The sequence below is a fragment of the Ascaphus truei genome, chromosome 13 (genome assembly GCF_040206685.1).
Source record: "Ascaphus truei isolate aAscTru1 chromosome 13, aAscTru1.hap1, whole genome shotgun sequence".
Lineage (NCBI taxonomy): Eukaryota > Metazoa > Chordata > Amphibia > Anura > Ascaphidae > Ascaphus > Ascaphus truei.
Window position 1 is genome coordinate 27215520 of NC_134495.1, and position 25269 is coordinate 27240788.

Below are 25269 nucleotides of genomic sequence, written 5' to 3' on the forward strand. Positions count from 1 at the left end.
TCTCTGGAGCTGACCAGTCTTGAGCTCTGCACAACAGAGCTGATTTCAAGACACAGGGAAAACTACTACACCTGAAGCTGAACCAGGAAGTGAGAAGATTTTCCCTCCAAGAAACAGATAAGACTTTTATTCTTAAGAGACTGCTAATATCTGCTTATTTCATGCTATATGTTTGGGGTTGGGAGAAATGCTTAACTAATGGAGATGTGAACTAATTGCATAGGATTTCACTAGAAATACTCCCAAGTGAATGGAAGCTTTGTTCCCCCCCCTGTGTTTGGATGATTTCCTGATGAAAAGGAAAAGGCACAATAAAGCCTTATTATAATTTCACCTTATAAACGTCTCCAAATTGTGTACCTCTGTGAACGTCCGTCTACAGTATATTTTTATTTATACAGTAGAGCACCTTCCATGTACATAGTATTTCAGAGCAGTAATACAGGGGACCAAATAATAGGAGACGTAATGGGAATAAGCACTACAGATAAACATAAATGTTAGGAAAATGAGTCCCTGCCCTGAAGAACTTACAATTTAAGTCGTAAATAGGGAAAACTTCGAGAGACAGGTGTTATTGTAGTTGCATATTCAAGGTGTCATGGTAACGACATATGAGATGCAACACACTAGCCAAGGGACTATTCCTTTGGAGCTACTTAAATGCTTCATTAAAGATGTATCTTTTAATATAGACCTTAAAGGTGGAGAGAGGGGCAGTTTGTCGAATATTGAGGGAAGGGGCATTCCCAAGGTGTGGGCAGTATCTTACTTACTTCATCTTTTGCCCACATTTACTAAATGAAGAGTTTAGCAGCACAATTCCTTAGGTCGTCAGCTACTGCACACTGCAAGATAGCACTCTATGGCAGGAACAGGGCGGAAAATAAGAGGAGGCACAGAAACGTGCAAGAGAATGGAACAGCATATGAAGACAAGAGCTAGAAGTGGCAACAGGATATGAAGAGAAGAGACTAAACAAAACAGCCGAGGAGACACTAGTTGAGAACTGAAATAAATGTTAGCATTGCATATATTTTTATTTTGTAGTATTGCAATCACTGTTACAAACAATAATGCAAAGCAACAAATTCACAATTCTGTTCAGGAATACATGTGATAACCTGCTCTGGAAAGCAGTACTCCACTGACACCCATCATCACTGCTGAAGTACTGGATGTGCCCCTATGTTGGTAACAAACTAGCTCTTTATAATGTACAGTCAGCATGTTTTTAGTTCAACTGGATTTTCATCTGGCGAAACTTTCAACCATGTGTGTGAGACAGAACTGACTCTTCATTAGGATATCATTGCAATCAACATTTTTGAACCAAATTCTCTCAATGCCAGGATCATCTTTAACCTGTTATAATTTTGCATGTTGCAGCCTTTGTTGTAACCTTCATATATTTCTTAAAATCTCCCTTTTGCAAGACACCAAATTAAATGAAAATTATGGAAACAGTAGTAAATTAATACCTAGTGGATAATCAGGCCAGAGAAAAGAGAGCTTTGAAATCTAAAAGTAGAGCACATGCAAACACTGACTTATCTAGTCCTGTCTTCATAGTACAGAGACATTTCAGAGTCGCCCATGGGACCCACCAGAAACTGCAATGTTTTCACCATTGATATAAGAAGCATCTGGAGAGCAAAGAAATGATGCAATCCCTCCACATTCCTCTGGTTCCCCAATCCTGAAGATAAGGTCATATAAGTGATATCAGTACATTTATAGAATACAAATGTGCGAACAGTCCAAAATGCATTGGAAACATTTTAAGCGTTTTTTTCCCCAAATACGATTCTTGGTAAATGTTTTGTCAAGTATCAACATAACAATGTTGCAAAATAAGTCTTAGATTTAACAAGCTTTCAGTGAAATATTCCCAGACATTTGGGTGTATTCTATCGGTGAAGAGTCAATGGGGTTTCCGTGTCAGACCACATGGATCGGCAATCTCAGATCTTATAGAATATACCCCAGTGAGTGAACATGATGTCTGTGTCCTATTTATATAATACGTACAACAGAAGACACAGGTGCCCAATGCTACATCAAATTGACAAAACATATATGGTAATGAGTATAAAGTATAAATACTTGAATAATGATAGTGATAACTTGGTTATTTAGTTAAACCCTTTGGCCAAAGCGTCGTACGCCTGCATACCAACGTCAAGGTAAACCAAAAATGCAGGTCTTAACACTAAAACTGTGAACCCTTCCTGTTACCTCTGTATGAGGGGAAGGAACAGCTGTGAGTCCTGTCCATTTCAGCAACTTGTCAATTTGATGTAGCATTGGGCACCTGTATCTTCTGTTGTATGTATACATTTGCCATGCTCAGTAGCACTCATTTTGGCATAAATATATATTCATGATGTGGTGGATGTAGGAGTTTGAGCTATCTGGGAATGTGTGTTAATTAATTGTTAATCTATTTATATAATAATTTAAAAAATCAAAAGAAATAGTACGCAATGAGGTTGAGACAAATGTTTTATCCTTTGCCTTGGGCAGACATGCTATATATCATATACAGTATGAATTGCAAGTATTACCATCACCTAAAGAAACATTTGTGGTATCTTGAAATATACATCAATCTTTTGATGTACAGTAAAATACCAGCCACTGTAAGATGTGTTGCATAAATGAGAAAATACTGCATATAATTGTTTTTAAAGATATCTGTACACCAAATATATACTGTATCTGGGACAATAATCCATTTTTCAGTCTATAGTTTTCTATTGGCGCTTCATAGATGATATTCTAATAGTTTGGAAATTACATGTTGAATCCCTGGTGTCCTTTTTAGATTATGTGAATACTAACCCTTTTAATCTGCAATTTACTTTTAAGCACGATCCACATAATATGGCTTTTCTAGTATTTTTTTATATCCAACGATTCCATTATACAAAAAAGGACTTTTTATAAAGATGTAGTTTGCAACAAGTATTTAGAAGCAAGCCGCAAACACCATCAGAGAAGGATAAATAATATTTTATACGGACAGTTTTAGAGACTGAGTTGAAACTGTTCAAGAATTGAAGATTTTAAAGCACAATCAATGGATCTAAGGAAGACATTTTCAATAAAAAGGACACCAAGAAATTAATATAGATAAAGCTTATAACAGAGCATTACTCTTGGATAGGGAAATTATACTAAAAGAGAAGATCACCAATAGAGATGCGCATAAAAAAAATGTTTTATTTATTCTGTAACTAAATTCAATGGAGCATCGAGAGAGATTAGTGGAATCATGAACAAACATTGGCAGGTTTTACAATGTGATACAATTTTAAATGAAATGATCCCTGCCAGACCTAAAGTAATATATAGGAAAGCTAACAATGTTAACAAATCTATTACTACCTACTCTTCTAAAGGATTAAGTTTCAGCAAATATAATAGTAACTAATAATGCCACATCTACTAAAGGATTTTACCAATGTAGTGGAAGATCAATCACGTGTACATTTGTTAAAAATGCTCAAACACATTTTAAATCAAATACTTTTAAAGCTTCATATCACATTCGGAGTTTTATTAATAGTAATACTAAATGTGTTGTGTTGCCCGAAACGCGTAGGAGAGTACCTACCTCCTTTTTTTTTTAAACTATGGAACAATAAAGTACTTGATATATTTTTATTAGTTTTTTGTTGTGGGACCCACTCTGTTCAGGGCTGTGCGTTGGAGTATTTTCCCTTACAATTACAAGTATGTTATTTATTAGACTAATTGTTTTAATTTTGCTTCTCTCTTTTTATATGTCTTCTGTGATTTACTATAACTCATACATATATTATATTGTTTTCTAGATAAATACATCTAGTTGCTTAGATAAACTTACATCTTTTATGCATAATTAATGATATAATGATGACATAAAAAGGACAAGTTTGCCAACAGAAACCACACCCCTGATGAAGAGGAACCACCTCGAAATTAGTAGGGTGGTTTCTAATTGACTATTGCAATACTGTGGGCATAGCAGGAACTAGTATGAAGGAGAAGGAGAACTGGTGGAGCGTGTAGCACTAGATCCAGCTCAAACCACTCTCTGTACCCAATCCTGCGACTACAGTTCGGCAAGCAGTGATGTCACGACATGGTGATGAGGCGGCACATCGTTCATCTGTTGCGGAGACACAGGGAGATCTGAGGTGCCACCGGATGGGTCAGAAGGGTGGACACACAAGCAGGAACATAGGACTCCACACACAGACTGTTCCTGGACTACAGCAACCACTATACCATCTACAGTACTCTTTATGCACAATGATCTTGTACGTACATTTTTAACCCGTGCCAAGTAAAGCCTTTAATACTGCACTATGAGGTGTGCGCTTTTCTGCTTATTTTTTATCTTTCTATAGTTTTCTTGTGGAATGCCCGGGTTGCTTCCAGTTGAAAATAGCAGCACCCTCAAGATTGAACTTTTAAAACTCTATGGTTTTTATTCATTCATATTTATTTGTGTATTTAATGTGGAATTTATTTTGTTTGTACATGTTTTTTAAGGCAGTACTCACCACATAGGTTATTGAGTGCCCCCAGCTGACTATTGTTTTCTATTTTTATAGCGAACCTAATATCAATATTACATTAATTTTGATTATACTATTATAAACTATTTAATCATCAGCTATTTAACATATTTATTCATCAAATATATAACCCTGTCACATAGAGTTTGATGTCTGGAAAAAATTAGGACATTAAAGTGTGTTCTCCTACCTAGGTATCCCATAAATATTCATAGTGTCTTTCTTGTTCTCAGGAGTATTTCTCATCTACAAAACATGCAAGGGACAAGTTTAATTAAAGGTTTAAAATTCTCTTATTCATTACACTTTTTATTTTGCTCCCTCACACTTACCACATCACTGAAACTGGTGTTGATTAATCCGAATGCCAGACCATTCACTCGAATGTTCATGGGCTGCAATGCCATTGCCAGGACCTGTGTGAGACTAAGTAGTGCTGTCTTACTTACACAATATGGACCAAAATTCTAAGTTAAAAAAAATAAGAAAGAAAGAAGGTGAATAAGGATTTGAAAATAACAGAAGATAGATAGATAGATAGATAGAAATTCTGTATGTGCCTAATTCTCCTAGGCAGCAAATAGCTTGTGCTATACAGGCATACCCCGCATTAATGTACGCAATGGGACCAGAGCATGTATGTAAAGTGAAAATGTACTTAAAGTGAAAATGTACTTAAAGTGAAACACTCCCCTTTTCCCACTTACAATGCATGTACTGTACTGCAATCATCATATACGTGCATAAGTGATGTAAATAACGCATTTGTAAAAGGCTCTATAGTCTCCCCGCTTGCGCACAGCTTCGGTACAGGTAGGGAGTTCAACTTTGCTGTTCAGGACGTGCTGACAGGCGCATGCGTGAGCTGCCGTTTGACTATTGGGCGATATGTACTTACTCGCGAGTGTACTTAAAGTGAGTGTCCTTAAAGCGGGGTATGCCTGTACTAAAATCATGGCTGACAATGAGGGCTATAAAGGGAAAACATGGGCATTGAACCTTTGAATTAACACAGAGAGACATTTGCACCTACATTCCTTAGCATCTAGTGATCAATACAATACAAGATTTTTAGGAGAGTGTTAATAGGTGAGGCTAATAAACTAGCTAAATTACACAACTAAATTAAGGCATATACTGTACAAGTGTAGACAGATATTATTCCTGTGAACTACAGCTGCTCTACACTGATACCTGTAGCTGCAAGTCTTACCAGGAAATGTAATTCCTGGTAATTCAATACTGTGAGAGATGATATCTTGCTGTTGTCATAAAACCAGTAAGTGCCAGAGACCCTCATTATAACCATCACTATGCATTTTTTATCTTCCACAAAAGGCTTTTGCTTTTCTGAATCCAATTAATTCATACTAGCATTATAAGAAAACAAAAATGCATACTTATGATACGTGATACTGTACACACTGTAGATCCCCTTATTTCAATAGAAAAAAAATTGTATATATTTTCAGTTAATTCTTTGAAAGATGGCCACATACAAGTGTATATGGCTTAGCATAACTTACTAGAGATGTAGAGGTACCAGTACCGTGTTAGCCGAGCTTAAAAAATAAAAAATTAATAGACAATACCGTTCAGTGGCTAACGAAATGCTTTTATTTGTGCAAGCTTTCGAGATATACTGATCTCTTCTTCCGGCGATGTTACAATGAATGAAGCCAAAAAAAAGTTTTTTCCTTTGACACAGTGCATACTGGAATGTGATCTGTGATCAGTGTATCTCGAATGCTCGGACAAATAAAAGCATTTTGTTAGCCTCAGAATGGTATTGTCTATATATATATATATATATATATATATATAATTTATTCTGCAATATATATATATATATATATATATATATAGTAGAAAATAGCTGTGTTAGTCCAGTTGCGATAGTGCAGAATAAATGAGTTATTCAGTATAAGGTGATACCTTTTTTTTTTTTGGACTAACAATTTATGTCATAGGACAAGCTTTCGAGAGTTCTCCTCTCTTCTTCAGGTCAGGCAAAACTGATATACAAAGGATTCTATGGCTAAAACAGTGTAGTTTGGTGTTTTTTTTTCTCTACACTCTGGGGCATGAACACTGTTCCTGTAAAATGGTATGCATATATTTGTGTGTGTGTGTCTGACTACAGTATCTATCTATCTATCTATCTATCTATCTATCTATCTATCTATCTATCTATCTATCTATCTATCTATCTATCTATCTATCTATCTATCTATCTATCTATCTTATCATATCTATCTATCGTTTAAAGAGTAGGACTTACCGGATGTGGTCTGAAAGCACCAAAAGAAGTACATATAATAATGGATCCACCTCTATGAATAAAAAAAACAGTCATAAGAATAAAATATATAGATATAATTATAATGACATAATTACAGACTACAATAATGAGAAATATTCAGAAAATTAACCCTTTCTTCTTTCAGTGCTAGGAGAGTCTGTTTGAAATGTAGAGGCTGTAACGAAAGCCAACATAGTGAACTAAGGAAATAAGCAAAAGCAATGTTGTTGATTAGATATGTTTAATGTGCAATTAGTCTGTTTAGGCTCTACAAGTGTTCACATTTTGATTTGTGGAGAACTTTTGAATTTACTCAGAATTTTTTTTTTGTAAGATGGAATGACTGTATGTTAATGTTTATTTAGCAAAGAATAAGGTGTGGGTGGATTTTTGGAGCAAGCAACACTTCTCATTATCATGACCTTGGTTAACTGGGAGCATACACTGCTGTAGATCAGGGTTATCTTAAAGTAACCAGATGTACAGGTTTGACCGGGACAGTACTGTTTTGGAGCACTTGTTCAGTAACCCATTGGTAGGGGACTCCTTGTCTCCCTGCACCTTATCTATATTAGCCCTATTGGACATTATTATTATCCATCTATGTGGTGCTATTTGTCTTATTTGTTATACAATTATATAATAATAATAATAATGTGGAGAAGGAGTGGCTCAGTGAGTAACGACACTGACTGGTACTGTTTGAGGCAGGGGAACCTAGTTCAATTGCCGGTGTCAGCTCCTTGTGACCTTGGGCAAGTCGCTTTATCTCCCTGTGCCTCAGGCACCAAAAACATAGAGACCTGTGCCTGAAAAATGTCTCTGTAAAGCGCTATGTAAAACTAGCAGTGCTATACAAGAACATGCTATTATTATTATATTAAACTACCAATTCTCTAAATGTTCACGCTCACAGGTGTGGTGTGATGTGCAAGGAGATGAGGACTTTTCATACTGTCACCAATGCTCGCGGTCGTGGTGTGGGCTGCGATGGGGACTTTTCTCAAATCACAGATGCTCGCAGGCATGGCGTGAAGTGCATGGAGATGGCTAAGGGGTGGTGCTGCGAGGATAATGCAGGGCAGTTTACTGTTCAAGAGTAGTTGTTTTGCTTTCTGTAAGCCAAAGATAGAACCTGTGACTCGAAAATGTATCTTTTTCAAAAGAGTATTTTATGTATTTGGACACAAGTCGGTGAGTGATTTGCTGTGTCGCTGTAACAATGCCTCACTTTTCTTGAACACGATAAGAGGATAAAGAATAAGAATCAGAATAAGAATCAACAGTAAACCAATTAAATGTAAATTAAAACACAATTTAAAGAAAGATTTTTGGTTGCCCATGGCAGTCGGTCTGATATTAATGATCACATCAAATCCAACAAGTATCAGAGAGCTCTGAATGAAGCCAGCTCAAGACAAACAGTTATGTCTTTTTGATAGAGACAGGAAATGTGAAAAAAATAATATATTTTAGTTGCAAAAGAAGCTACTGTACACGTGTTTCACATTCATTCACAACCACAGCTTTATGTCTACAGACTGCACATCTCAATTTATGAAAGTCATGTTCTCCGATTGTAGAAGAATAAGTTAAAGATGATTTGTGCGAGTTCAATTTTGTATCCTTATTAATAGACATCTCTTATCATAATAATGTCAAATTGGTTTCTGTCCTATTTAAATATTTTAGGTCGTGCCAAGGCACCCAAATAAAGCTCTTTGAATTTAAAGACCTTTCTGGAGAAACCGACAAATTAATTGCCAATCATTTACAAGAAGTTTCTGATCAGAATAATGTAACAGATCAACTTATTACCTTTGGTTCAGACAACATAAATAGCGTAATGGGCAGATCAAAGCAGAGAGGCCAAAACAATGTGTTGAAGCAATTGAAAGAAAATATTGGCACTGATGTGATAGGAATAGGTTGGGCTGCACACATCATTAACAATCTTAGTCAAACAGCAAATGATCAGCCCCCTATAACATGGAGGCAATGGTTGTGAAAATATACAAGTATTTTTATATTTACTGTATACTGTCTGAATGGAGAGACTGAAATAATTATATCTGTTTATTGAAACAGGGTACAAGCAACTACTCGAACACAGAACATTGACTGGCACTATTACCAGCTATCAAGAGAATAATTGATGATTAACCGGTTCTACAGTAATATTTTCTCCTGAAACGCATGTCCAGCTGTTATTTGTAAATGTTTTGAAGACCCTCCATTTGAACTTTGGTTCCAGTTTCCAATGGCTCAACGGAAAATGTTTAATGACACTCTCTTAAAATTTCAAGGGAATAATGTTTAATTAATGAAAATAGCCTCAGCCTTGGCTGATATGAAAAACCAGCTTAAAGAATATAAAGAAGAAAAATGTGTGGGCACAAAGTTGTCTGTGATGGTTGAAGCAATTGAAGACAATGGTCAACTGGTTTCCGGGATGTTCTACAAAACTGTTGTAGTTTTATTCCAGACCGTATAGAACTATTTAGAAGAAAGGGCAAAAAACTTCAGTTTTTCTGCCATCTTTTAATGGATGTTACTGAATGCAACTCCAAAGGGTAAAGAGGTTTGTCAAAATCTGTGAATGTTGTTGACAAATTAGTGAACATTGCAGTACATCAAGTGGCTTCTATCAATAAAGACAATCTCTTTACTTAAATTTCAAAGCTAAAGAAGTACTTAGAAGAAAAGTTCCATATATTGTAGAAGAGTAGAAAAAGAGTTATCCAAGTGATAAATGGAAGGACATTTTCACACATTTGGTGTAAACTTAATCTCTTGTCAATAAATTAAGATAATTGTGGAGTTTGCTTTTTGCTTACCAAGAACCAATAGCCAAAATATACGAGTCTTTAGTCTATTGAACAGTATTTGGTGTGAAGAAGAAAATTGCATGAAAGTGGTTACAGTTAAAGCCATCATTTTGATAATGAGCATTCTAAAGACTAAAATTGATTGGCATTTTATAATAGTGTGTAACGATAAAGTTTTCCTGAAAACAAAATCACTCATCTGAAAAATACAGAATAAATAATTAAAATTCAATTTGTTCCAAATGTATGCAATTACTACTGGAAGTGCCAAAAAAATCCATGTTTCAAATAAAGACTTTGTTTTGGAAACCTTTATCATATTCTCTCATAAATGTGTCTAAGGATAAAAGTTTTCTGCAACAAATTCTCTCTACTAATAAGTATAATAAATACAAATGCACTTTGTGCCAAATCAAAATGTATGTACAGTAATTAGATTTGGACGTGCAAAAAATAAACTTTCAAATAAATATATATTTTTTGGAAACTTTTATTGTTAGACACTCTTTTGTAGAATGTCTAAGGATACAAGTTTCCAAAAAATAAATGCACTGTACTCACAAATTATATGCAGATCAAACAGTGAGGACTGCAGTCCCTTAAAAGCAAGAAAAAATAAAAGTTGTTTAGTCTCAAAAATTTTTAATTGATCCAAACCACTGATTTTCAGGGGAAATGTTTTATGTTCCTTTATTTTGTTCATCATTACGTATTACAGACTGTCTGTAAAAATCCTACATTATGTGCTTATACCGCACACTATACTGTAATTGTGAAGCACTTTGAGGCCCATTGGGAGAAAGGTGCTCTATTATAAAGTTATTATTATTTATAATATAATAAAAATTATTATATTATTATTATTATTATTATTGTTAGCCTTCAATTAAAATACTTTATCATTTTCTAAGCTTAAAGATAAAAACCAAAAAAAAAGAAACAAATTAGCTTTCTATCAAAGTATAGTAGTTTAAAATTGTATTTGTTTACAAGGAAGAATACAATGAGCTATCTAATTTATAGGTATATCCTAGATGCAAACTACACAGTCAAAATACATACTGTATGTGTAAAATACTATGTATTACTCAAGTATGATTCCGCTACAAAGAAAATGCTTGAACAAAAGCCACATAATATAAACAAAAGGGAATATTTAGTTTCTCTATCGTACATCATACAAGTACAATATATATATATATATATATATATATATATATATATATATATATATATATATATATATATACATATATAACATGAAGCAAGCAGTCAGCACTCTAATGTAAGGCAAAAGGCAGTTGCTAGTCTCATAGGGATCCACATATCAAATGAACCAGCCCAAAGACCAGTAAAGAGACAGCAACCAACGAGGGGTAATCCAAAATAATCTGTATTGAATGAACAGATACACGAAAGCCAACGTTTCGGCCGTGCCCTGAGGAAGGTCTCCCTGTGAGACCGAAACGTTGGCTTTCGTGTATCTGTTCATTCAATACAGATTATTTTGGATTACCCCTCGTTGGTTGCTGTCTCTTTACTGGTCTTTGGGCTGGTTCGTATGACATATATATATATATACATATATATATAAATATATATATACAGTGTTCGATAATTGATGATAACTACACGCCCGTGGCATGTGAATTTAGGCCGCTGGCGAGTGGATTTAGGCCGCTGCTGCATCTTTATGAATTTCTCCTGCTCGCGCCAATATTTTTTTTTTAAATAAATAAGTAATTCCCCTCCCTGATTGGCCTGCCGCGAGGAAGAGGCAACCCCCCCGCCCCACCCCGCTTGCTGCCCAGGGCTGGATGACAAGGTAGGCGCTTCCCCTCCGTCCCACGCTCCTTTGGCACCCGCGCAGGCAGGGTAATAGGAGCAGGGAAGAAGGGAAGCAGCCTGGGTGCGAGGGGGGTGCGCGCGCACGCATTGGAGGGGGGTGCGCGTGCACGCGTTGGAGGGGGGTGCGTGCGCACGCGTTGGAGGGGGGGGCGGCACGTGGAGTTCCCGGACACGATGCCCATCAGGGAGGTTGGTGTGGCAGTGCGGCTGTTCCCTGCTCACCACCATTCCCTGCGCAACTAATGCCCGAATGTCTGGCTGCCTGACCTCCCCCTGACCCCCCTCCTGGCTGCTGCCTGTGCGCACGCGCGGCTTGCCACGTTTCCCATCAGGGAGGATGGCGGCCATGCGCCTGTCCGGCTGCCCCCCCTGATCCTCCCGCTGCCCCCCCCCATCCTCCCGCTGGCCCCCAGATTGACCCGCTGCCCCCCCGATCCTCCCGCTGGCCCCCCGATCCTCCAGCTGTCCCCTCGATCCTCCCGCTGTCCCCCGATCCTCCCGCTGGCACCTTGACCCCCCCGCTGGCCCCCGATCCTCCCGCTGGCACCTTGACCCCCCCGCTGGCCCCCTGATCCTCCCGCTGGCACCTTGACCCCCCTGCTGGCCCCCCGATCCTCCCGCTGGCCCCTCGATCCTCCCGCTGGCCCCCCGATCCTCCCACTGGCACCTTGACCCCCCCATTTTCCCCTCGACCCTCCTGCTGGTCCCCCCCATCCTCCCGCTGCCGCCCCCCCATCCTCCCGCTGGCCCCCTCATCCCCCCGCTGGCCCCCCCATCCCCCCGATCTTCCCGCAACTCCAGCCTGATCCCCTGGCATGTGGAGCAGCATGTGGAGGACAAGCAGGACCTGGAGGAACAGGTAGGCCCCCTCCCTTCCAATGAATACAAACCCAGTCACTCACCCAGTGAGTGTGTGTCTGTGAGTGTTTGTGTGTTTGTGTGTGTGTGTGTGTCTGTGAGTGTCGGTGTGTGTGTCTGAGTGTTTGTGTGTCTGTGAGTGAGTGTGGGTGAGTATGTCTGTGTGTGTGTTTGTGTGTGAGTGTGTGTCTGTGAGTGTGTGTCTGTGAGTGTGTGTCTGTGAGTGTGTGTGTCTTTGAGTGTGGATGTGTGTGTCTGTGAGTGTGGGTGTGTGTGTGTGTGTTTGTGAGTGTCTGTGTGTGAGAGTGTCTGTCTGTGTGTGTGTTTGTCTGTGTGTGTCTGTCTGTCTGTGTGTGTGAGTGTTGTCTGTGAGTGTCATCTGTGAGTGTGTGTGTGTGTGTGTGTTTGAGTCTGTGAGTGTTTGTGTCTGAGTGTTTGTGTGAGTCTGTGAGTGTGTGTGAGAGAGTCTGTGAGTGTGTCTGTATGAGTCTGTGAGTGTTTGTGTCTGAGTGTTTGTGTGTCTGTGAGTGAGTGTGTCTGTGGGTGTGGGTGTGTGTGAGTGTCTGTGTGTGAGTGTCTGTGTGTGAGTGTCTGTGTGTGAGTGTCTGTGTGTAAGTGTCTGTGTGTGAGTGTCTGTGTGTGAGTGTCTGTGTGTGTGTGTCTGTGAGTGTGGGTGTGTGTGTCTGTGTGTGGATGTGTGTGTCTGTGTGTGGATGTGTGTGTCTGTGTGTGGATGTGTGTGTCTTTGAGTGTGGGTGGGTGTGTGTTTGTGTGTCTGAGTGTGTGTTTGTCTGTGAGTGTTTGTGTGTGAGTGTCTGTGTGTGTGAGTGTCTGTGTGTGAGTGTGTGTGTGTCTGTCTGTGTGTGTGTGTCGTCTGTGAGTGTCGTCTGTGAGTGTCGATGTGAGTGTCGTCTGTGAGTGTCATCTGTGAGTGTCGTGTGTGTGTTTGTGTGTTTGTGTCTGAGTGTTTGTGTGATTCTGTGAGTGTGTGTCTGTGAGTGTGTGTGAGAGAGTCTGTGAGTGTGTGTGTCTGAGTGTTTGTGTGTGTGTCTGTGAGTGTGTCTGTGAGTGTGTCACCCTCTCCCTGTGTCACCCTCTCCCTGTGGCAACCTCTCTCTGTGGCACCCTCTCCCTGTGGCAACCTCTCCCTGTGTCACCCTCTCCCTGTGTCACCCTTTCCCTGTCGCTCTCTCCCTGTGTCACCCTCTCCCTGTCGCCCTCACCCTCTCCTTGTTGCACTCTCTCTGTCTTTGTCTCTCAATCTCTCTGTGTCTCTCATTGTCTCTCAATCTCTCTGTGTCTCTCATTGTCTCTCTCTTTCTCGGTGTGTCTCTCTCTTTCTCGGTGTGTCTCTCTCTTTCTCGGTGTGTCTCTCTCTTTCGCGGGGTGTCTCTCTCTTTCGCGGGGTGTCTCTCTCTTTCTCGGTGTGTCTCTCTCTTTCTCGGTGTGTCTCTCTCTTTCTCGGTGTGTCTCTCTCTTTCTCTTTCTCTCACACACACACACGACTAATTGTAGTATAATGTAATACAATAAATATATTTATGTCAAAAATAAATGTTGTTCTGACTAGGAATTTATTAAATGTGTTTTATTTTAAAGCGGGGTTGGGGGCGGGACTAGGGGCGGGGTTAGAGGCGAGTAGATTTTTTGGTTGGGCTAGTAGATTTTTGGGTGATTTGTCGAACACTGTATATATATAATATATATATATATATATATATATATATATATATATATATATATATATATATATATTTTTTTTTTAAGTCTTATGCCAGGAGCTACTGGGTTTCCTTAGATGAAAATCTCAAACACATTATAATGCAATATTTGTGTCAAGTAACTTCTATCATGTGCCATCTCTTACCCTTCCTTCTGCATATGTGGAACAACCAGTTTCGCCATCAGAAAATGGGATGTAACATTCACTCCAAGAACCTGAAACGAACAGAAATGGAAAGTGACCAGAATCACTAAGCAGCGTTCAATCAGTGAAATGCAAAAGCAATTCAGTAAAATAAACTTACCTGAAGAACATTAATGTGGAAAGAGCAAAGTATGTGGTAATTGTATTTTGGAATAAAACAAGAAAAAACACAAAAGCGCACCAAGATGAGAGATAGATATTGTATTAGCAACAAATAATAAAATTAGTAACTTACATATAAAATTTCTTTAATAATCCCCGATTCTGGTGTCTATCACAGGAGTAGGGCATCACATAGGAAGTATGAAGGGTAATCTCAGTTCTGAGAGATCAGACCCGCGCGCTGGGGCTGTCTCTGTTCACTCTCCTGTCCTCCATGTGTGGTAGGAACCGGGGCCTTCAATAGGTGTCCTTAGGATGCCTGTCCGTTTTTGATAGCATAGAAACGATCGGAAATAAGCAGGAACGGTACACTTGAGTGTGTACTGGTGGTGGGTAGTAAAACCGCCAGCCACAACAGTCGCGACGCGTTTCGTTTAACAAAGTAAACTTCTTCAGGCGATGTGTGGCTGGCGGTTTTACTACCCACCACCAGTACACACTCAAGTGTACCGTTCCTGCTTATTTCCGATCGTTTCTATGCTATCAAAAACGGACAGGCATCCTAAGGACACCTATTGAAGGCCCCGGTTCCTACCACACGTGGAGGACAGGAGAGTGAACAGAGACAGCCCCAGCGCGCGGGTCTGATCTCTCAGAACTGAGATTACCCTTCATACTTCCTATGTGATGCCCTACTCCTGTGATAGACACCAGAATCGGGGATTATTAAAGAAATTTTATATGTAAGTTACTAATTTTATTATTTGTTGCTAATACAATATCTATCTCTCATCTTGGTACGCTTTTGTGTTTTTTCTTGTTTTGCTGATATTGGTATCACCATCGGGGTTCCGGTGGAGACCACATTTGGAGGTGGGGGAGACACCTCATAAACACAGAAGCAGCAAGAGAACTGAGAGGGACCAACACTCCAAGTTTAAAGAGCCAGAGCGCGGACTGAACTTTTCATTACATGTATTTTGGAATAAGCACATTAGGGTATATGGTAAAGATTAGCACACCTACTGTAGTATTAATTTACTAGTATGTAATTACAGTACTGTATTATAAAGCCAACGTTTCAACAACAAAGAACCTTTATCATGGAATCAATCAGGGAACTCGCTGATGAAGGTTCTTTATATGTTGTCTTTGTGATGCAGTAATTAACATGCTCTCGGTGTGCCTGAATTTTGGATTCTGACTGTGGCAAGGATTTTGGAAATTTTGGCACATTTGGAAATATGAAATGCTGATGAAGATCAGCCATCCCACTTCAGGAGTAACTTTAGATTTGCCATAGGGTTCATTAGTTTCTGTTATTGAGTTGGTTAGGAAGTTACAGTACTCTGTACACCATTGGATAGTACTCTAAAATTCTCTATAGCCCCAGACTTAAGTTTCATTGTTGCCTTGTACACTGTAGGTCTCATACCTATTGAACCATAAGAAAATATTTAATTTCAAAGTGCTAACATTAACATAACAAAATTACACTCAACTGACATCAAACCACACTACACGTTTTAAGTGAAATTATTTCCCCCACACTTTTTTGGCAAGTGATTAACTAATATCGCTAATAGTAGCTACTTATATGCTAATATACTTTTATTTGAATATTATAAGAACACATTTGGCTAAATGTTTTTTAAACTCAACTGCTTTTAGAATAAATGTGTAATTATTTTATTTATGCCAATATTTACCTTATCCCACATTTCTTTAGTAGTCTCCAGTAAAGGACCCACATTGGGGTTAACAGCTGCATTACAGACGAGGACGTTGATTTTACCATACCGCTGCAGGGCCTGAATAACAATAGAAGTAATTCAAGGCTAGCCTTGTTTTCCTAGTGAACATTTACATTTACAATCTGTACTGTACATCTACATTTAGGAAATAGTTTGAGTCAGAGAAACATATAAGCACAAACTTGTTTCTCTATAAGAACTCTGCTGTAACGTACAACGCTCATCTTAATTGAAAACAGGGTCAATGAAAGTTGAAGATTAATTATAAATAACTGATAAAGAGTAAGTTAAAGATCCAAGAATAAAAAGTATTTAGCCAACTTTGTTCCTTTAGGAAGTGGAGTGAAAAGAAGCTATTTACACAATATGCTTAGAAAATGTAACCTCAAGATGTATGCTTAGAAAATGTATGCTTAGAAAATGTATGCTTAGAAAATGTATGCTTAGAAAATGTAACCTCAAGATGTTTACATTGTACACTTTACATGGACAGTACAGTAAACTATAAGAGCTGTACAAAATAAAATCTAAAATAAAACTATTGAGATATCTGTATTTTCTTGTTAGGAGATAGGAGTCAGCAGTCTTCTATTTGGGATGTCATGTTTAATACATAAAGAATCAGGGAAAATGTAACCAGTTGATGTAAATAAACAAACTCCTTTTCTGGAACAGCACAAACATTGCCTTTTTTTGTTTTTGCTTTCTAATGCACCAGGTGAAGAAGAAGAATTGGAAATATGAATGTCATAAAACTCATATAGTTTTATTTAGTAGGATGTTGAAACTGCCATTGTACCTAATTGAATGAGACTCATACAGGGAAATTAAGCAATTATCCTTTATTTGGCATGTTTTTCATGGTACCTAATTGAATAAGGCCTATGGTAAAATAAACATCTCAATCATTTTACATTTGTTAGATTTTATTTTATATTGTTACACTAGTGTAAAGGAACTTTTTTATTTTTTGAGACTATCATTTAAAAAGGATTTGGATGTATTTAATTAAAAAAATTGCCCACTTTCCAGTTGTATGTTATCACCTGTTAATGTATCTTTGAAACAAATAATATCCCTGAATCTCTTCAATGTGCTTTTTTTCTGCTTATTTAAAAATGTTTTTCTAAATGTAATTTCTGTCTTCTCTTCGATCAAAGAATCTCTGACTTTCCCATGATGTCTAATTCACTCATAATACATCACTCATCTGTCATTCTATTCTGTCTCTATATTCCCTTCTCCCATTCTCTTACAATTTCCACTAGTTTCTCTCGGTCCTCTGCTTTCCCCACATGACATGTGGTTCCAGAGACATTAAGTCCCTCCTCCGTCAGCTCCCTCACAGCTCTGTCCACATTCTCCTGTTTTCGGCTGTTCAAAAGCACAGTAGCTCCATCCTGTGCCAGGCGCCGTGCTATAGACAGACCAATCCTAAATCCATCAATAAGGGACATTCAGAATTATATTAAGCAATGTCATAGAAAGTTTCATATGTATAATATTGATGGGAAGAGAGAGGCACTTTCAACACACCTTACTTATCGCTAGTCTACCATATAAAAGTCAGGAAGCAGTTATTGTATAATAATGCAGTCTCTACATCTTTTGCCGGCATTCACTAACCTCCTGTACAGGTTATCGCACCTTAGAAAGGCAATACATTTCATTGTTTTGAATAGCAGTTAACCTGTATTAGAGGTTAGTGAATTTCTCCCTTTGTTTCACTTATTAGCTTTTAAAAAAATAAGTCCATCATACTGTATCTGCAGTGGTGAAGACCAGCTTTACAGTTTGCTTCAAATTTAAACTTGGTTATGATGTTTGCTAACATTTCCTAATAATGGACAGAATGTAAAATATTTGATACTCTGTAGTACAATAATCCTAAAACTAATTAAAATAGAGATGTTCAAACTTTTAGCTTGAATTTGCAAATATGTTAAAAATGACCCCTTTCTGTGAAATTCTAATTTTTTGAGGAGGTAATTTTAATATACTTTAAATATCCAAATTAGCCTTTCGTTTCGGAGGTGGAAGGGAGAGGGAACAACTTAGGCAGTCACTGCAGTGTGTGCTGCTGAAAGAGCAATGAGACAGGATTTTTGAAAAACAAACAAACAGGAGAGATACATTATTGAAAGAAAGCAGAGGAGTGGAAGAAACAAAGAGGAGCGCAAAAAGAAAGCAGCCAAAGAGGAAAAGGGCAGTTGGAGAAGAAAGAGGAAAAGGATGAAGATAAGAAGAAAAGAAAGGAAAGAAGAACAAATTACTCAGCGGTGACTCCTCTGCAAGCAACTGAGGATCATGGACTTCTTCACATCATGCTAATGAGGATCATTGTGTTCTGGGGCAAGAGTTGGTACCTCTGTTGGATGAGGAGAGTGAATTTTCATCCCGGCAAAGGTAAGAAACACATTGATTGTATTTTAATTGTGAATTTTTTTAGGATTCCCACTGACTGGTAATGTGTTTATCTATGCCCTGTTGACGGTATAGATAAACACAATGACAATCAAAGCATTTTTTGGAAAATGTTTGTTCGTATTTAATTGTAATGTATTTTATTTTGTGGTTGTTTTTTAGTTTGCCCATTTATTGCCATTGTTGTAATCCTTGCCTATATTGCGGGCATGTTTACCACATTTATAATCAATGGGTAGAGGGGGTGTGAGATGGGGGTAGTTTCCCCGGGGAGGGGTGTTAGGCATCCTGGGTGGGTAGCAGGAGTGGGATTAACCAATTAATTACCATAACAGTTAATAGCTGCTAAAAAGATTAAGGGGTTTTAGGCCAGCAGTTAGTTTTTGTTTTATTTTACTGTCTGTGCCCACTGAAGATGAGCAGGACCAGAATGATGAGGATGGCCTTCATCCAGGTAGGGGTAAGTACAAATTTTAATTACTATATGTTGGTTGGGTAATGTTTTATTTGTAATGGTCAAGTGCCCTATTATCCAGATCTGGATAATGGGGATTTTTCAGTTCTGTACTGTATGATTTGGGGGAGGGGGTTGTTGGGGGTAGAGGGAGTGTGTAGTCGGGAGCCCATTCATTGCCATTGGGGCTATCTTTGCTCCCCTTGAGGGCATATGTAGCCACTCTGGCAATCAATGGTTGTATTGCATAATATTGTTTGTTGTATTGTACATTAATGTTTATTGGGTAGAAGAGGTGGGTGAAGGGGATAGCGCCCCATGTGGGTGTTCAGGCTTCTCGGGTGGGCAGGGGTAGAGGTTAACCACATTTATTTACCTTAGCGGTTACTACCGATAAGGTAATGAAGGAGTTAACCCCTCTCACTACCCACCCGAGAGGCCTAAACACCCACCTGGGGAAACTAATCCCTTTCACTGACTCCCTCTACCCCAAATAAACCAGGTACTTTGGTTTAACCCCTTTAATACCGTACCAGCTAGCCGCTAAGGTATTGAAGATGCTTTTATTTTAAAAACATAGAATTGAAGCAGGGGATTTCCAGAGCTTAACCGCATTCATTTTAGCCTCGGGATCCCATGCTCACAAAGATACAGGCCACAGCATGGGTGTTAGTATCTCTCTGCATTATTTAAATGTTCCAGCCACGTGGGCCAGGATGCGGGAGAATTTAAACATAGCGGAGATACCGGCACCCAATACTGGGTCCTATAGCTCTGGAACACGGGCTCCTAGAGGCTGAAATTAATGCGGTTCAGCTCCAGAGACCCCCTGCTTCAATAATATGCTATTAAAATGAAATAAAATAAAAGTCACATGATCGTCTTTTAGAGGCACCCAGGGAGAGTGACGGATTCTGTATACTCTTATTGCGCGTCTCTTACAGACTGATACGGTCAGGTAGGATTCACACAGCAAGAGTCCCATTCAGAAGCTGCGACCTGCACTGCGTTAATCCTGATGGACCATCCCCCCTGCCAAGAACTGTACCACAAATGGTCGACTCTTTGTACGTGTTTCACCAGCACATTTCCTGTGGCTGCTGATAGAATATGCTATATATGTTCAATCATAGCTGGTAGTTATACTGGTGTGGCAGACTTTACTTGCAGAGTTTTTACCTCTCATAAGTGTCTCTGTAGCACGCTTTCTCCTGCTGAGGAGCAATTTTTAAAACCAAAGTGTTTTTTTTGTTTGTTTTTTTGCTTTTCAAATCAACACACCTTTAGGTGCTATGTCTTTTAAAGTGTCTGCGAAAACTACCAAATGTAACAACTCAGCCACTTTGCTGGATCTTTGCTCTCACATTAAAGGCAGGAACTAGAAGAATCTGTTAGCAGGTTTATTGTTAAAGGTATAAAACAAAGGAGCAATCAAACAAAATGCCTAACTCCTCTCTGAGCACTAACCATACAGTACACATATTGCCCCTAATTATTCTGGATGGCTACCCTATTTACCAGTTAAACAAATATCAGGGATAGTTGACTCACAGGCAGTGCAACAAAAGCAGACTAAATTGTGCTTACTTTAGGCTCCTGGAGTATGTCGGTCTCCAGTGTCAGGCTTATCCTCTGGGCCACTTGATATCCTCCTGGCTCACTTCATTCATTGATGTAAAGCTTGCAGCTGCCAGGTACACTATTCATAGCAGTGCCAAGGGCCTCTTGTCCCTGAAGGTTCTTAAACAGGTACAGATTCAGCCACTTGTACCAATCAACTGCCACAGAACATGCACTGGTGCAAAGAGTGCAAAGAGTGCAAAGAGTTGATCGTTTGCGGCACATTGCTTGGCAGGGGATAATAGCCCATCAGGATTGACACAGAGTGGGTCCCTGCTTCTGAATGGGACTCCCGCAGTGGTAATTCTACCGGGCTGCATCAGTCTGTTTGAGACGCACAGTAAGAATAGATGGAATCAGTCACTCTCCCTGCGATCCTCTAACAGGCAATTGCACACATTTTGTTTTATTTTAATTACACAGTATTGACGCAGTGTGTCTCTGGAGCGTAACCACATTATTTCAGCATTGGGGACCCCCTACTTTCCTATTAACAGGCCCCGGTATGAGTTGCAAAGTTTCAATGTTTCAATTCTCTCGCACGATGGCCCACGTGACTGAGACATTTAAACAATAAAGGGATATACCAGCACCCCATACCAGAGATCCCCTGCTTCCACAAGCTGTGTTATTAAAAAAAAACAGATTCAGTACCTTAGCGGCTAGCCGATAAGATAATGAAGGGTTTATATCATAGTACCTGGTTTATTTGGGGTGAGTGAAGGGGGTAGTTTCTCTAGGGTGAGTCATTAGGCCTACCGGGAATGTTGAAGGAGGGGATAACCCCTTCATTACCTTAATGGTAGTAACCGCTACAGTAATTAAGGTGTTAACCCCTCCCACTATCCACCCAAAAGGTCTAAACACCCACCCTGGGGCAATTACCCCCTTCACCCACCATCTCTACACTAAAAAAAAACCAGGTACTCTGGCATAACCCCTTCATTTCCTCAGCGGATATTCGCTAAGGCAATGAAGGGGTTAAGGCACAAAACCATGTTTATCGGGGAAAATTGCCTCCCAATAAACATAGCAAAATACAACACACCCACCCCCTGTGCCCCCAACATCCCCTAAACCACACTAACATACATAACATATTTTAATTTTTGGGGGATGCACAGGAATAATACTACAGGCCGGCAGTGGCCCTCAGGTGGTCCCGCAGGTGTCCGGAGGTCCTTGCTTGCCTGCAGTACCAATTCTGTGACCCCAAAAATTAAATAAAAAACACATAAATACTTTAAAATAAAAACACCCCCCACACCAGATCGCACTAAATCCCCAATCTGATTGTCTGTAGATATATTCTATATGGGCATGATGAAACCACTGTACAAGTGAAAGAGTGAAGGATGGGGGTAGTTGCCTGGGGAGGGTGGGTTAACCCTTTAATTACTTTTGCGGTTTTTAACCAATAAGGTAATGAAGGGGTTCGGGGACAAAATATTGTATTTGCTATGTATTTTTCTGGCAACGGAGGACAGGGATCTTGCAGTATCCTGATGAGGATGCCCTTCATATTGGCTGTGGTAAGTAGAACTGTATTTATTTACTTTATTTATGCTGGTTAATGTGATTAATTATGGGCAAATAATCTATTATCCATATGTGAATAATAGTTATTTTGCCCATTACTGTACTGTAAGTGTTTGATGGTGGGGGGAGGTGGATTTTTTTTTTTACATACTGGGTTGGTACCTTAGGTCTGCGGGGACCTAATTAGAACACCTGAGGAACCCCGGATGCCCACAGCTACCACCTGCGGACCCATGGGGGATATCTGCGGGGAAAATCCAGGGCCCCCACAGCTGTGGGGGCCCAGTGGACCCACAGGGCCAACCTGAGGGCCCAGACACCTGTGGGGATGACCCGGGGACCCCCAGACACCCGAGGGACCACCTGTGGACCCCCTTGGGGCCCACGGGGACCACGTGGAGGACCACAGCGCCTTTCGGGGACCACCTGGGGACCCACAGACACCCGTGGGCACCCCCCAGGGTGCACTGTGGGGCCTGCGGACACCCGTCAGGACCACCGGAGATTATCGTCAGCCTGGGGTATTAAGCCTGTATGTAAAATAATAAATCATGTTTTTATGGGGGGGGGCACAGGGGGTGGGAGGGATATCGTGAACACCTGTGTACGAGTGAGAGTAGGCACCTCTGTTTCAATATCTCCTCCCAGCACCCCTGACTGTGCACAAGGTACAGGGGAGTAGGAGAGGTGCAGTGTCTCCCCTCAACAAAATCAGAGGCAACAGATACAGTAGGCATACAGCGGAAGTGGACAGTGAACTCTGCATTGCTTGGAATGTCAGCAGGATAATTGATGAAGCGGAGAGTCTACCACGACATGCTGGGAAGCTATCCAAATGCTGTTAGGAAGAGAACTACAGTACAAGTCATACTGAAACTACTTTGTATACTGGAGATCTAGTCTGTCTTGATTAACCTCTAACATTCTGGATAGAAAGAGAACTACAGTACAAGTCAAACTCAAACTGTAAGTACATGAATATTAATTGCAAGAACATTCAAAGGGGAGTTAATTTTTAGTAACACTTTGTTATCTTCTTTGATTTTTTTATCTGGAATATTTATATCAAATATACTTGGGTCAACACGCCGGAAGACAGTCTTTCTTTTCTGCTCACACTTGGAGGGACGTGGAACTCTCTCCTCGACTCTGGCAGCTGGACTTGGGTATATCTATTTTGGACTCTTTACTTTCCTCCATTAACACTTTTAAGTTGTATTAACACTGTATTTTGTAACATATATTAGTAGTTGTAGTTTAGTGTATCCTCTTTTTTTTCTATCAGTAATCCAGAACATATTAGTGCAAGTCAATACCATCCAGTAAAAAATATACTGGGTTCATTGTTTATAGCTAATTCTGTAAGGAATAGTTGAGATGATTGTTTAAGAATTAAACAGTAAGTGTGTTTCAATTCCACACAGTTTGACAAGTTTCATTTGAGGATTGCTGGTACAATTAATCCATAAATGCCAAAAGTTAATTGTAACATAATGTGTGATACTGTGTCAAATAATGTCAGATGTTCCCATCAGTATAAAGGTAGATTTAAAACAAAACATTAATTCAACATTCCTGTGCAGAATAAGACATTTGTTCTTATTAAACAATGAGTTTGCTGAATTACAAAGTGTTTGACAGTGTTTATCTTTGTTTAAATAATAACTGCATTTAGAATTGCAGACAATTCAATTCTTGGTAGATGACGTTTCAAATTTCACAAAAAATACCTACTGTAAAACCCAGACCTTATTTTTACAAAATAAAATCATGATAATTTACTGTATCAGTAAAAGAAACGTTTAAGTGCCTAGAATTGCAAAGTAATCATTAGTACTTTATTGTACTGTATGCTTGTCAATAAAATTACTAAGCAAATTGGTACAGGTGTGAACATTTCTTAAAATATACTGCGTCTTCTAATGGATCAATATTACAATTTTTTCATAGTTTTATTGTAAACACACTTTTGAGATCTCCACTTCACACAAGTTGTTAGATTTCCTGTGTAAGTCACTAAGACAGTGAATGTGTGGCAAATATTGTAGAGAGTAAGCATTGCAAAATTAGTTTATACACTGTACAGTTAATTAAGAAGAAAGTTAGTCTCTAACTTACCCATGAGTTGACCCTATCACCAAAGCCACTTGTTGATCCAGGACCTTCTTACTCTCAATGCCGAACATCCGAGAAATACGATAGTTACATGGCCAAAGCAGCGGCATCATTTTCTTGGTAAACATTGTTGACTTTGCAGAAAGTGAAAGTTAAGAGTAACGAAGACAAGAAGAGCTTGAAATCACTGTATCAGACAGTGGGTGTTTCCTAACCAATATTATCTGGGTGCGTCATGTTAATTTGCATATAAAAATCTCTTAATTGTACAGGAGTTTCCGTCATTAGCTTAACAACTGAGGTCACAAGCAATACACATCTGACAGTTTTGCTACTACCCATTCACAAAGTAACAGTCTGCACCATTCACACATTCATAATTTTAAAGCGTTACTGTATGTAATTGTATGTGAAAAGGGCCAGTAGGCTCAAGTACTATACACATTGTCATTCACCCACAGAGTGATCTATCAACCTATACCCCGCAGATAAAAATACACAAAGTATCATGTTTCTCTTTATGGTCATTTAAATATTGTTCTCTACAGAAAAAAAGCTGCTAATGAAACTGCACCTATACTAAAAGGTGTTGGACAGAGTATTAACAATTAAATTAAGCATTGTTGCAGATTTTCACATGTATAGGTGGTACCATTTTCAACAAGTACAGATTACAGACGAGACAACGAGTATTCTAAAGCTTGCCTTAAACTAGCCCGGTTACATGCTGGGTACATGCTGGGTGTAACCTGGCTAGTTTAAGGCAAGTTTAAGGCATTTCTGGATTGACTAATGATCCATCAGATTAACAAAGCAGGGGTCCCTGGCAGTTCCATTCAGTTTGGGTGGGACTGCCATGGACCCCCGCTGTTAATCTGATGGGCCATTAGTCAAAGCAGAAATGTCTTAAACTTGCCGTAAACTAGACCC

The 25269-nt window shown here is 39.3% G+C and overlaps 1 protein-coding gene and 1 long non-coding RNA gene across 6 annotated transcripts in view; one reads left to right on the forward strand and one right to left on the reverse strand.

Annotated features, from left to right (window-relative positions):
* Positions 1 to 10629, forward strand: part of LOC142465093 (uncharacterized) — a 40739-nt gene extending 30110 nt beyond the window's left edge. For 2 of the 4 annotated variants that reach the window (XR_012787781.1, XR_012787779.1), the window contains exons 3-4: positions 4106 to 4307; positions 8959 to 10629. This is a non-coding gene — a long non-coding RNA (uncharacterized LOC142465093). The remainder of the gene's footprint in view (positions 1 to 4105; positions 4308 to 8958) is intronic. The other 2 variants (XR_012787782.1, XR_012787780.1) reach the window with 1 other exon arrangement.
* Positions 1016 to 24506, reverse strand: LOC142465088 (dehydrogenase/reductase SDR family member 4-like). Of its 2 annotated transcripts, XM_075568996.1 has the most exons (8): positions 24343 to 24506; positions 17444 to 17621; positions 16143 to 16244; positions 14272 to 14342; positions 6850 to 6901; positions 4901 to 5035; positions 4759 to 4814; positions 1016 to 1699 (listed from the first exon to the last, which is right to left on the reverse strand). In XM_075568996.1, the coding sequence occupies exons 1-8, from the start codon at positions 24465 to 24467 to the stop codon at positions 1585 to 1587; spliced, it is 834 nt and encodes a 277-aa protein (XP_075425111.1). In that variant the 5' UTR covers positions 24468 to 24506; the 3' UTR covers positions 1016 to 1584. The 2 variants fall into 2 exon arrangements, with proteins under 2 accessions (XP_075425111.1, XP_075425112.1); XM_075568997.1 differs by lacking the exon at positions 16143 to 16244.
* Positions 24507 to 25269: the final 763 nt, after the last annotated feature.